This window comes from Diabrotica virgifera, chromosome 1 (assembly GCF_917563875.1).
Source record: "Diabrotica virgifera virgifera chromosome 1, PGI_DIABVI_V3a".
In the NCBI taxonomy this organism is placed as follows: Eukaryota; Metazoa; Arthropoda; class Insecta; order Coleoptera; family Chrysomelidae; genus Diabrotica; species Diabrotica virgifera.
Genome location: NC_065443.1, coordinates 292,371,860 through 292,387,242, shown reverse-complemented (window position 1 = coordinate 292,387,242; position 15,383 = coordinate 292,371,860). Strand labels below are relative to the sequence as shown.

General features: G+C 33.4%; 1 protein-coding gene across 1 annotated transcript in view; it reads right to left on the bottom strand.

The window, feature by feature from the left end:
• Positions 1-6,585: 6,585 nt before the first annotated feature.
• LOC114328956 (homeobox protein unc-42) overlaps positions 6,586-15,383 on the bottom strand; it is a 110,376-nt gene continuing 101,578 nt past the window's right edge. The window contains exon 5 of the mRNA XM_028277950.2: positions 6,586-6,871. Coding sequence (XP_028133751.1) covers positions 6,765-6,871 — 107 coding nt within the window. The 3' untranslated portion in view covers positions 6,586-6,764. The remainder of the gene's footprint in view (positions 6,872-15,383) is intronic.

Here is a 15,383-nt window from a genome sequence, read left to right as displayed (position 1 = left end):
AACCAGCTTGTTCTTCAGCTTGCTTTCAGATTTGGGAATCATACATACTATGCTAATAAAAGATTGATGATATCGAACGTGTTAGATTGATAAAAGGACCAAAATTACCATCTACGAAATATTAATTAGACCCGTAGTAACTTAGGGTTGTGAGACCTGGGTAATGGCAAAAAGAGATGAAGTGCAACTCAAGACCTTCGAGAGAAAGATACGGCCATATAAGTCAACAAAGAAAATATTAAAATGTAAGCTGATAGGAATATGAAAAAAGGAAGACCCAAAACGAGATGGTTGGATTGTTGGATGACGTGGAAGACGACTTGAAAGCTATGAATGTAAGACAATGGAGGAGAAGGCCGCAAAAAAGGCCTAATGGAATAACAGCCAGACAGGCAAAGGCGGTTATGATGCGTAAAGAAGAAGAAACATAAATAAAACATTGATATTCTCTTTTTCATGAACATTTTTCAGTGCGTCACAAATTATAGAAAAAAAGGTAAGTCCGTGATAACACACATTTATGACATTTATTCTAACGTGACATTTTAGTTAAATCTGACAGTCGTCAAATTTTATTTTCAATTTGGAATAAAACCAAATCAATTGTGTCTATTGCATTTATAAAATGGTATTTTCTTTCATTTGTATAGTCTTATAAATTGTACAGATTATATTGATAATATTATTATGTTATTTAATAAATAATTCTTTTTTGATTATGGCGCCATCTATCGACAACTAGAATAATCACCGAACTAGAATAATTACCAAAGTATTCACAGACGTGCCTTTTTTCTGTCACATACAATTTAATGCGTTAGAGAGAAATCGAAAAACTGTGACGCATTGAAAGATGATCATGAGAAAAAGAATATAATCATATAATTATCACACATGGTTTATTTGTTATTCTTATAAGAGAGCTGATATTTCAAAAAAAGTTAGGTAATTATATTCCTGAGAAAATTAAGAACAGCGCTGTGTTATATGGTATAGTTTAATAATAATAATAAAATGTAAATATTCTTTTCCTCATAGACATCTTTCAGTGCGTCGCAGTTTTTCGATTTCTTTCTAACGCATTAAATTGTATGTGACAGAAAAAAGCACGTCTGTGATTACAGACATTTATAACATTTATTCTAGTTGTCGATAGATGGCGCTATAATCGAAAAAAAATTTACGAATTATATAATATATCTACGAATATAATCTGTACAATTTATAAGACGATACAAATCAAAGAAAATATCATTTTATAAATGCAATAAACACAATTGATTTGTTTTTATGCCAAATTGCAAATAAAATGTGACAACTGTCAGATTTAACTAAAATGTCATGTTAAAATAAATGTTATAAATGTATATTATCACGGACTTACCTTTTTTTCTATCATTTGTCACGCACTGAAAAATGCTCATGAAAAGAAGCATAGCATTTTTATTTTCTGATTTCATAGCACATGTTATTATCGGTCAATTTCTTTGACACTTTGTACGTTTGATCAGTGATTATGAGTGTCAATTCTACCTTATTTTTCCTTTTGAATCAATTCACATTGCACGTCAACTTTGTATCAAAAAATGATAATTTTAAGAAACTTCTATCTTTCCGGGTCTACTCTCCAAGTGTATATTTTAAAACCTAACAAAAACAATTGACTCTATACACCGTTTTTACATAAATTATAAATAAATAGTACTTAAAGTCAAGGTACCGAAGGTAGGTACTTCTAGATTCACAGCATGTTCGTACTTTATTGCGAGATTTATAAATAAAAGGGGTAGTAGAATGAGTAACTGAGCAACTACCTCACTTCTTTACCACTTTGCCTAAGATCGCTGGAGTGACTAAACTGTTTGGCTGCCTTTCACTGCTAAAGTTTGGTTTCTAAAGGACGATAATTTGGCCAGACATTTGTAAATTTTCTAATATGAATGACATAGCAAAATAATATGGGTTCTAAAAGGAAATATTTAGTCTAGTGTCTAGAGCAGTGGTGGCCAAGATCCTTGATAGTCTGAGCCATTTTTCAAAATTTGAAATTTTTCGCGAACCACGAAATTAAATACTTATTTAAAAATTATAAAAATAATTATTGCAATTTTTTCTCAGTGTTTGGATTTCACGAATTTTAAAGTGAAATAAAATGGTTCACATCGTTGTTTCAAATACGCAAATAATTCTACAAGCAGCTTTTATTAATTCAAGATAATTCGAATTTTCATCCTCCTTCCATCTTTTTTTGGGACGGCCACCTGATTTTCCGTCTCTCAAAAAACAGTGTCTTTAACACTCTGTCTTATTCTGATCTTACCACATGACCTGTCCATATTATCTTAGCTTTTATATATGTCTGACGATGTTTTCAGTACCAATTCAGCGTTGCGGCGTCTTCTCCACTCTCCTGTCAATTCATCTTTTTGAGGGCCAAATATCATTCTGAGAACTTTCCTTTCAAATACCAAAAGTTTATTTATTGCCCGCTAATGTAGCCTGTTTCACTTCCATATGTAACAATTGGGTGAATAATTGGCATGTACAGTCTTGATTTATTGTCTTTTTAGCAGCTTGGATCTTTCTAATGATGATAGGGAGTGTAATGCTCAATTCCACGCAGCTATCCTTGCTGAGACCTGTTTTCTGTGGTTGTCATCTGTGATTACCGCCCCTAGATATTTAAACTCTTTTACTACTTCGATGTTGTCGTCATTAATAGTTATGTTCTTCCTAACTCGTGGTCTTGGATTTTTGGTTACTAGCATATATCTCGCCTTCTTTTTATTTATTCGAATGCCCAGGCTACCTGCTTTTTCCTCGAGTTGTGAAAACACTTCTCCTATACGTCTCTTGTGGAATGAGCGAATGCACTTAGATCACCATCAAAGGCCAACAATAGTTTTGATCCTCGATATGCAAATCCCATGTCAGCTCAGATGATATTTTACTTATTACATATTCTAAGGCCAAATTGAATAGCAACGGTGATAAGGGGTCTCCTTGTCCAAGTCCTGATGTTACACTTAGTCTTTTATATTTGTTGTCACTAATAAGAAATTTTGAAACACAAAAATTAAATGTAATTCAGGTACATTTAAGAGAGCAACAAAATATTCTTCAAACATGTGGCTCACGAGCCACAGTTTGGCCACCTCTGGTCTAGAGGAATAATATATTCCCGTAACTTTGACCCGTCCTGTTTTCGGCCATCTTTTTTAGTTTTATGGTCCTCGATAAACCAATCCTTCATGTTTCCTGTAGCAACGGCGTAACCAGGATGATCCTAAGGGTGAGGGTTACAACTACTTACAACTTCAAAATGGCTTGATTGGTCAACAACACATATAGTATGGTATAGTTAGAACCAAACCCAGACATCCAAAGTGAAAGTTATCCTCCAACACCAAATTGTTCTATATGGTCCACATAATGTTCAGAAAAAAGTCACACCATTTTGAGCGTCGGGTTTGGGGGGAGAGGGGGAGAAATCTGAAAATTCGTAGTGTTTTAGGTTTTTCGTCAACATTTCTAAAACTAAGCGGTTTAGCATAAACAACCTTCTACACAAAATTGTTCTACATTAAATTTTAAATAAAAAAGGCCCTATGCATAACCCTTCTAAAATAAACGGTTCCAAAGTTACGGACGTAGTATAGTATAATTGGTTCAAAAAAAGGCCTAACCCAGACATCCAAAGTAAAAGTTTTCCTTCAACACCAAATTGTTCTATATGGTCCACATATTGTTCAGTAAAAAGTTACACCATTTTGAGCGTCCGGTTTGGGGGGGGGGGAGATGGGGGAGAATTCGGTAAATTAGTAATTATAAATTAGTAGCAGTTAGTATGCTTTAGCGTAAGGAATGTTCTATAGAAAAATGTTCTACATAAAATTTAAAACAAAAAAGGTTCGATACATAATTGTCATAAAATCAACGGTTCCAGAGTTACGGAGGGTGAAAATTGGAGGTTTTCGATACTTTTTATATTCACCGATTTCTCCCCCCTCTCCCCCCCAAACCCGACGCTCAAAATGGTGTGACTTTTTTCTGAACATTATGTGGACCATATAGAACAATGTGGTGTTGGAGGATAACTTTCACTTTGGATGTCTGGGTTTTTGGTATAGTTATATCATAAATATTGCCCAAAAAATATAAAAAGTATCGAAAACCTGGACTTTTCACCCTCCGTAACTCTGGAACCGTTGATTTTATAACAATTATGTATAGAATACTTTTCATTTTAAATTTCGTGTAGAACATTTTTGTATATAACATTGTTTACACTAAAGCATAGTTTTAGAAATATTGACGAAAAACTTAAAAAAAACTACTAATTTACCGGCTTCTCTCCCATCTCCCTCCCAAACCTAACGCTCAAAATGGTGTAACTTTTTACTGAACAATATGTGGACCATATAGAACATTTTGGTGTTGGAGGAAAACTTCTACTTTGGATGTTTGGGTTAGGCCTTTTTTTGGACCAGTTATACTATACTACCTCCGTAACTTTGGAACCATTCATTTTAGAAAGATTATGCATAGGACCTTTTTTATTTCAAATTGAATGTAGAACAATTTTGTATAGAAGGTTGTTCGTGCTAAACCGCATAGTTTTAGAAATACAGTAGACGCCCTCTTAACCGACCTCCCTTTAACCGACCGTCGGCTTAACCGACCGACCCTACTCCTTTTTGGATGATACTATTTTTAGATTAGAGGTCATATAAGTTTCATAATTTGTCTTGTGAGTAATATTGTTAATTACATATGTATATACACATCGACGTTCGTTTCACTTTATGCTTTGACTTAATTTGTTTGAAAATGAATCGTGACCCATTGGAAAAGTTATAGCGGACGGACTATATGTACATACTACTTTTTTGTTTATAGATCATAAAATATATATTTTTAATAGAGTTACATATGTAATGTCTTTCTGAGGGTGGTTTTAAAGATTTTCGGTTTAACCGCCTTTTTGATTATCCGACCTATGGGCAGGTCCCGTCATGGTTGGTTAAGAGGGCGTCTACTGTATTGGCGAAAAACTTAAAAAACTACGAATTTACCGATTTCTCCCCCTCTCCCCCCCAAACCCGACGCTCAAAATGGTGTGACTTTTTTCTGGACATTGTGTGGACCATATAGAACAATTTGGTGTTGAAGGATAACTTTCACTTTGGATGTCTGGGTTATGCCATCTTTTGGATCAACTATACTATACTAATAATGGTGTTAAGCGTATCAAAGTAGATCCCAATGGGGGGGTTATAACCCCCAAAACCACCCCTGGTTACGCCTATGTCCTGTAGTAGGTTCGGTGAACTTTTTACAGGTCAAAAATTTACCCCTTGAAGAACTTTTTGTTTTCTTAATGTTTAGTGAAAATTCATATCTGTGATTTACTTCTGTGATTCTGTTTATTAACTCCTGGAGAGCTCAACAACATAAGATATGCAGATGACACCGTGATTATAGCAAGCTCTGCTGAACAACTCCAACTACTACTGAACAAAACAAACAATTTCTGTAAAGAATATGGACTAAAAATGAATATAAAAAAGACCAAATACATGATAATAACTAAGAAAACAAACATACAAACAAGCATACATTTGGGAAATGTACCGATAGAAAGGGTTGATAAATACAAATACCTAGGAACCTGGATTTCAGAGAAAAATGATCAAACAACAGAAATAAGGACCAGGATAGAAATAGCAAGAAATGCGTTTGTAAAAATAAAAACAGTTCTCTGCAACAAAGACCTTAGCTTAGAACTGAGAGCAAGAGCTTTGAGATGCTACGTGTTCTCGATACTACAATATGGACTTGAAAGCTGGACATTAAAGCAAGAACACATAAATAAGCTACAGTCATTTGAAATGTGGTGTTACAGAAGAATGCTTAGAATAGCATGGACACAGAGGAAGACGAACACGGAAGTACTGCGAGAAATGGGTAAAGAATGCGAAATAATAAACACAATAAAAATAAGAAAGTTACAATATCTGGGACACGTAATGAGGGGACCGCGATATGAAATGCTAAGACTGATAATACAGGGAAAGATAAGAGGCGGAAGGAGTATAGGAAGAAGGAGAGTGTCATGGTTAAAGAATTTAAGGGACTGGTTTAGATGCAGTTCTATAGAACTCTTTAGAGCAGCGGTGGATAGAGTAAAGATAGTGATGATGATATCCAACCTCCGATTAGGAGACGGCACTTGAAGAAGAAGGAGAGCTTAAGAACTCTCATTGCATACCACCGTGTCCTCTGTATATCTTATGTAATTTATACATTCCCCGTTAATTCGAATTCTGCCTTCAACATGATCCACTGCTTCTTGAAAGATTTTCTCAGAGTATATGTTGAACAGCAGTGGTGATAGTATATATCCCTGACAGACCCCAAGTTTGATTTTGATAGCGTCGGAAATCGTCGTTAAAATAGCACTTGTATACTAAGAGAGCCTCTCTTGTACCCACTGCATTCCGAAAACCAAACTGTATACGGCTAATTTTTTCTTCGCACAGTCTATACATATATCCTTTGATGTATAATTTTTAGAAATACATAATTTTAAAACATGGCTCAATATGAATAGTTAAGTGGAATTCCATTGCAAACAGGAATGGAACCAAACAGTTATTTTCTCCCCATATTCGTAATTTGTACAAAGAAATATTAACTAAAATACGTTGTACAAAACCATGGAACGTTCACTGCTTAAATAGCTTGTCCGAAAAATTTATCTATTACGTCTGATACTGCAACATGGGTGCAGCTAGGTTGGGATGATGGGTGGAGTTCATCCGCAGGGCTGATAGGCTTTTGTTGTACCATTCGTCTTCAGCGCTCATACCTGAAACAAACCACAAAACATATGAATAAACGATCATGTTGGGAAATACAGTCAAATTCAAATTGCGTTGCGGAACATTTTTCGAAGTGCTTTAGGGTTAGAAACATAGTGGAGCATCGCACATCGCCGAAGAAACAATTTATGCATTTAAATAACAGACTTAACACAATAAAAGTAAAAGTGGAATATGAACTAACTGACCCAATAGGGAACTTGCACATAAAAATATTTTTGCATAAAATTGTTAATTTATGTTTAAAAATATTATGTTTAAAATATTACGTCTTAATAATTAATAGTTTACATACAATAGCTGATAATAGTTGCGCTCCCAAATTTACCATTTCAAACAACTTCAAAAGCGCGAGCTGGGGTCTGACGTCACCAACCATGATGTTTGCCAGTGTTCTCGTTTGGCTAGTGCCAGACGTGCACTCTGAAGACAATATTTGAAATTTTAAAGATCATTTATTTATAATATTGTTTTTAGTTTACGGAAATACATTTTTATTTTACAACTTATGTATCTCAAATGCCAAATTACATTATAAAGTTATGTAAGTACATACATACTACTAAAAAATTACGTATAACAAGAAAGGATGTTTTAATAAAATATATGAATAGGCATAAATTTAGTTTAAAATTTGAATTTCATTCTCACATAAAGAAATAAAAATATTTTATGGATAAAACTTTATTTTATCAAAGTTTTATTCCATTTATTTTTAATAATTAGCAGAACCAAATAGATGGGGGAAAATATTTACATTCCAAAAGTCTTGTGCTATACTAATCAAACTGTCAATAAGACATGCGTCATATTCTATCCAAATATTTATAAGTAAATTTTAAATTACTTTCAAAGTATGTATCTGCTACGAAAAAAAAACACTTATTTTTTAAATAGAAACATTTGCAACTACCTACATACTGTACTTTTGCATTGGTTATTTGGTTGATAGATTAGATTTTGGCTCTCGGTCTCGATTTTCTACCAACACAACTTTTTCAATCCAAAACGTTTGTCCCTTATTATAATTAAATTTTCGAATACATTTATTTTAGTCGTAATATTTTGTAATAAACAAAACTAAAACCTATCATTTATAAATATTTTAGATTCATAACAAAGAAGAAACAAAAAACTTAAAAATAAATATCTATTATACTTTTTGTAATAAAAGTAAGAGCAACTAAAACCTATTATTATAAACAATATAAAAATGCTTATTAATAATGCTTACTTATTTGTTTTAACACCTGATCAATTTCAGTTTGAAATTAATAAACTGATTATTGATTATGAACTATACCTACAAGAACACAAATAATACCTTGGAATTTACAATTAAATACGATTAAATGGAGTTAATACAATCCTCAAAACAACCTTTATTTCTTTTGAACTTTTATTTATATTACAATCGACTTCTACATAAGAGTTTTAAGTGAATGTGAATGAATTTGTAAATAATATTTTCGAAATATCCTAGCGGTTTTGTTGTCGATGGCAGCTAGACAGTGGGTCGTGACGTCAGACCTGTTTACGCGTCTCTGAAGAAATTTGAATTTTATAGCATTTTCAAAGCTGCGTAATTAGCGTATGAGTTAAAAATATTTTATTTTTTTGCATGCATGCGTTTTAAGATCATGTTACCTTATATTTTTTAATATTATTTTAATATTTAAAAATATATGCAAGTTCCCTATTGAAGCCGGCAATGAGATATGACAGGGGGATTCTTTGAGTCCTTTATTGTTCAATCTGTACATGGACGAAATAATAAAAAAAAAGTAGGAACTAAAAAAGGATACCAAATGGGAGAAAAACAACTTAAAATAATCTGCTATGCAGACGATGCAATACTAATCTCTCAAAGTGAAGATGATTTACAACATATGCTGCACCAATTTAATATAACTGCTAGAAAATTTAACATGTAAATTTCCCCAAAAAAAGACAACATGCATGGTTATAACAGCAGATCCAATAAGATGTAAATTGGAGCTGGAATGTCAGATAATAGAACAAGTGATGGAGTTTAAATACCTAGGCATCACACTATCTAGCTACGGAAGGCTCGAAACAGAAGTGGAAGATCAAGTGAATAGAGCAAACGCAGAGCCTCAGGTTGCCTGAATGACACAATATGGAGAAATAAAAATATCGGAAAAGAAATGAAAGATAGAATTTACAAAACAGTCACCAGACCAATAATGAGATACGCGGCAGAAACACGACCCGACACAGAGAGGACAAAAATATTGCTCGAAACAGCTGAGATGAAATCCCTTTGAAAAATCGATCGTAAGACTCTATGGGACAGAGCTAGAAGTACAGATATACGACGGAGATGCAAGGTGGATAACATTATTAACTGGGTAAGAAACAGAAGAATAGAATGGAATGACCACATAAGCCGAATGACAACAAATAGGGTAGTCAGGACAGCGAGAGACGGTTCCCCAATAAGACGATCAGTGGGAATACCACGAAAACGATGGAACGACAACTTTCTAGAGGCACATTGAAAAACAGACAGAGTCATGTCTATACAAAAAGAAGAAGAAGAAATAGCAGATTATATCACGGAGCATCGCACCTCACCGGGCACCTCGCTATGTTTTGAAGAACAAAATTATATTTGTTTTTCAGGATACGATGTGCGTAGCAATGTGCCTGGCTAGGTGCGATGCTCCACTATGTTTCTACACTTAGAATCAGTGAAGGCGCCTAGTGTAAAGTATTGGGGTGCACATATTTTAAGATATAAAAGCAGATAACACCGCCCAAGTAGCACCGTACGGGTTTATTAAGTCTTTTAAGGATGCTTTAAAACTGTAGCATAAAACTAACATTAAAACCATTTGGTTTTAAGTAAACCTTAAAGTTGCAATAAAACCGCTTTCAGCATAAAAGGGCCCACTCTGAAAGAGGTCAATAAAACCAGAAATAAAAACCTTCTTAAAACTTTGTTTTCTTAAGCAACTGGTTTTAAAGCTGCTGTGAAAATGCTTTTAAAACCATGTTAAAAGACACTTTAAGTGCAGGCAGTTTTATAGCAAACTTAAAAAGGTTTCTTAAATGTAGACTTTTAAAGACAATTTACCAGTGGCGGCTTTTCTTTATGTGCTGCTGAGCTGCAGAACTACCAAACAACCATAGCAAATCTTAATTATTAAAGAATAATTAATATAGTTTTATTTCAAATCTGCCATATTATCATATTAAACATCAACTGTTAATAATAATTCACCAACAACGATGATTAATATTATTTTTTTTACGTATTTACTCCTCTAGTGAAACCGTATAATTTTTTTACGTATTTGGTGCTCCAGTGAAGCAATCTTTTTACGTATTTGCTGCTCCAGTGAAGCCGCGTCGATAACAACCGAAACACTGGCAGCGGTAAAATGCATTTATTAGGCAAACGGCGATCTTAGCCGATGTGCTTCGGCAATCGGCTGATTAACGGCCTCGGAAATGTGTTTGCGAGCTGCAATTCACGACAGTTATTCGTGACCGTTGCATCTGTGCCGTGCATCTGTGCCGTGCTGCTGTGACCACAGCAGAAGCTGAACGTAGTTTTTCAACTTTAAAACGGATCAAAACATTTTTAAGAAATTCAATGCGCGAAGACAGATTAACAGCCCTTTCCACACTCTCGATAGAAAAAAAGTTCATCGCTTCAATACCGAACTTTAACGATAAAGTAATCGAAAAGTTTGCGACAAAAAAGGACCGGCGTATTAATTTCCAATTTAGAAAAATGCAATAAATGTAAGTTAATCAGATTTTTATAGCATGTCGTTATTAGTTACTATTAATTAGTATTAAAGCTAATTTTATTGTTTTTGTTTTCGTATGTTATTCTATTTCTATTATTTTATATTGGCCGTGGTTCATGCAGCACACCCTATAGCAGATGTCACGAGCCGCCACTGCAATTTACCATATTAAATGATTCTTTAAACCCATATACTCTACATAGGCCAACAAATTTTTATATGTGTTATGATAGGTAGATACGTATTTGTAACCATAAAATAATAAAAAGTACTTGGTTATTTCGGACTGTCAAGGTAGAAAAACACTTGCGCACCCAACTTTATTGATAATGTTAACAAAAATAGGTCTAAATAACTCACGCACCCTAAAATTTCTGACTTTTGGCGGTTAAAAAATAAAAATAATAAAAAAATTTAAATCCGAAAAATATTAATTTGAAAGAAAAATAATTTTATCTACAATTTTAATGTTTTAATGTTAAAATAAATCGAATTTATGTCTTTAAGTCGTTTATTTATAATTTTTATATAAGCCTTATACCTATTATAATCTATCATGGCTTTCAGCATCTCCAGAGAGCAATATGGCCGAAATCCAAATAGAACTATTTGGTGTATCGACATAGAATTGTTAAGATCAAGTGGTTTTATTTTATACCTTTTCAAGAGCATAATATCCTACATAAAAGCTAGGTTGCCTTGGAATTAAAACCGTTTAGTTTTAATGCTGCTGCCAATAATGCCACTCGGTTTTAATGTGAATCTAACCTAAAATCGAGGCGTAGTAGTGCTGTGTGTGTTGTATTTTTCTTTTAAAATGACCAGTCCGTTTATATTTTAAGTACTTGCGACTTATTTCTTCCATACTAACTTTACTTAAACTTTTTACAACACACTATACCACTGTTTCGCTCTTAAACAAATGGCCGACCATTTTGGACATGAAAGAAGGGGGGATGAGTTGAGTTTTATTGTTTCTAACAAGAACCATAGTTTAGTCTTTACGATAACCAAATTGATTCACTTAAGAGCGTTTGGTTTTAATATAGCCTACTAATTGCTTTTAAGAAAGCAACTTTAAAGAAAACTAAAAAAATAGTTTTAAGGCATATGTTTTACTGACATAGATAATAGTCTTGAGATCAAGTAGTTTTAATAATAGGTTTTATTGGTCATATTAGGAGAATCTTTAAAACTGCAATAAAACTAAAAGGTAACAAACTAGAATCTAATAAAACCAAACAGTCCGGAAGTTCTTCATAAAACTGATTAGTTTTAAAGTGACCTGAAAATAAACCATTTTAAAACTACAATAAGACAAATAATTATCTATTAAGAATAATTAGTCTTATTTGATACTCTTATTAGATAGTTTAAAACTAGTGACAAATGCTTAACAGTTTTAAAATTCTGGCAGTATATCTACAAGGTAACTTTAAAACCATTATCTTCTTATTTACCACAATAAAACCTTTATAAACTTTAAATAAAACTAAAATGTTTTTATTGTGCTACTTGGGCGTGGGCCTCCCTTAAGACCTCTCCATTTCCGTATACAAACATTTTTTGAGTGTAGTCAAATTGTAAAAATCAAAGGACCTTATTAAGAAAGTACAATAAAATAAATAATGTATTTTATTAGCTTATTATAATTAGTTTTGAAATTTTACTCAAATTTTAAGCAAGTTTTGAATTGAAAGTCAAGTGGCCTGTTTTTTTTAGATAAATTCTTTAATAACCAATTCATTAAAATTTGGAATTTCTTGAATATTTTTTTTTCAATTGACAACATTGCGAATGCAGTTAGTCGATCCTAGTCCATAGTCCTTCTAAGGAAAGTTTTGAAACGTTTCTATGCAGGGAAACATTGTTCTGCTTCTGCGGTTGTCATTAGCATCGTAACAATGTATAATGAACAACTTAAACAATTAAAATTCTTTCAGAAATATTCTTTTGCAAATTATTTTTAATCAAAAACTTAAATAAGTGAACTGCCCCAGAAAGAATCAACTCTAGACGAAGCATTTTATCATTGTATGCTATATTTCTAAATCTAAATTCGAATATTTGATCACTAGATGAGAGGACATAAATACGCATTAGGTACATGAAAATATAATGCAAAGAAAAATAGAAGGAAAACGGAATCCAGGCCGTAGAAGAATGTTATGGTTGCGGAATTTGAGAGAGTGGTTTGGCTGCACCACTAATGAACTTTTTAGGTCTGCTGTAAACAAGGTCGGGATAGCCTTGATGATTTCCAATCTCCGATAGGAGTGGCACAAGAAGAAGAGGCTATATTTCTTTTCCTAAGCCATAATTGCATAAGAAGGAGATATCTTTAGATATAAAATTTGGGTGTTCATCCTCATGTTTATTGTAGTGTAGTACATTGTTTAATACTATAACTCTATTTAGAAGTCAATTTATTAGAAGATTATCCGTAACCCTGGTAATTTTCCAAGTGCATATTTTCATATCATCATGATAATCACCGGATTTAGATTGGAATTTCCACCTCAAATACGAATCCATTCTCATTACCAGGAGCAACAATAATTAACCTTTTTCCTTTAAAACTGGCTTCCCCAGACCGCTGCAACTGTTATCATTCAAATTGTATTCCTTTACGCAATCGTTTAATGTAACGTGTCAATGCTTCCAGTGTAATTATTTAACGTTTTTACATAACTTATTAATGACTTTAACCACTTAGTGTAGGTATATAGTTTTTGTTTTAGTTTATTTACATTTATTTTTAATTTATTTATACTAAGCTTTGTTTTTAAACCAAGAGGAGTAAACTAAAAAAACCGATTTACACCCAAGAAAGTCACTAGAGATATCACCAAATACATCTTTTTTTTTTGGTTGGCCATATCGGCCATAGACGGTAATCCATAAATATTATCTTATACTAATACGTCGTTAAAGAGTTCTAAAAACAACATATTTGTGTTCAGCCACAGTGTTTAAAAATCGATTTATTTTTTCCTACGTGCCCTGGTCTGATAATAGATTTTGAACCAGAGCAACGTCAAGATGGAATGAAATTGAAATTTAACTTAACGATATCATCAACTTCTTTTATTAAACAAATACACCTTTCCCGTTCTATAAAGCTATAAAAAGAAACTCTTTAAAGAAAAGTCTCATAAAGATGAACATTTTCACTCGGCGGAAATGGGGTAGTTTCCTTAATTTTCCGTTAAGATTATGAGGAACGCCTGCGAAGACGTTCTATTTCCGTTTCTAAGATGAAATTTTGGTCATAGCACAAGGTAACGTCATTCATTTTCCCAATCAGCTGCTTTTCCTTATATAGGAAAGTTCCAGATCTCAAATGCTTAATTGATTCCTGACGTCGATGATGAAATCGAGGGTATTTTATTAAAAATGCCCCAAGGCTGTCTTAGGATAAGATTGTGGCAAAATACACACACCAAAACTTATATGGAATCATCTGATATTTCTTATTATTTCGGGTGAATTTTAAAAAACGAATACACGAAGTCACACAATATTTATTTTAAAGTAATTTAATAACAAGTACATTACAATTAAATAAAACAATAAAATATTTAAAAAACAAATTGAAACTAGTTGTTTTACAGTCAATAGCATAAAAATGTAAAATGAATAATGTTTAAATTGTTTTTATTTATTTTTCTTTCTTGGTAGTCAGTGTTATCACCTCTAGTCCTTATGCAAGCTTCAGTTTGCGTGGGCACGCTCCTAATCAAATTATCAACATTTTGTTGTGGTAGGTTGCTCCATCCTTCAAGAGCAGCTTGTACTAGCCGTGCGGTGTTTTGGGGATTATCCCGGCGAGCTCTAATTTTTCATTTAGGCATATCCCACAAATACTCTATAGGGTTAAGCTCGGGTGAGCAAGCAGACCACTCCAAACAACATACCTTCTTCTTCAATGATGTCTCTAGTCAATCTAATGGTATGTGGAGGTCCATTATCATGCAAGAAAATTAAATTTTCTCCCGTTGCACCTTTCCAGAGCCTAACTACAGGTTATCAACATACCTCTGAGCACTTAAAGTTGATTGGATGAAAACTAAAGGAGTTTTCTTACGGATCACAATTCTTCTCCAGAACATTACACTTCCCCTTGTATATTTGTGAACAGAATTGACAGTTTTCGTTCTTGCTTGTCTTCCTCGACTTCTTAGTACACGATTTCGTGGGTCATCTGATTTTACACATATCCTGACTTTTTTTTAAAATAGCATATTTTGTAAATTCCCAATGTTCCAGTTTTGGTGGTGAAGACATCAATTTAGGCGATCAATCTTGTACTGCCTGGATAACTCGGGAACCCATAACTGTCACCTGCTGTATACTTCTTGGCACGAACTCTTCTTCTTATCGTTTCAACTGAAAGAGTTACACCAGTAGCTTCCAAAAGCTGCCTTTGGAGCTACAGGTGAGAAATGGTTAAGTATCTCCCAGCTGATTGGACAATTAAACGATCGTGGCGAGCCGTTATTACTTTTTGGTGACTTTCCCTTGCTTTATTTTTGAGCTTTCTTAGTCTTGTTACCTAGCATGGGTTTTGGACAGAACGCCCTGTGTTACGTCTAGCTCTACAGCTATGTCCCTCTGAGAACATTACTTGGTCCACAAGACCAATAATCTTTCCCCGTTGTAAGTTCTATAACCCCACATGACGCATATTTTCGTTTTTGGACGAAAAAGTTAGTTT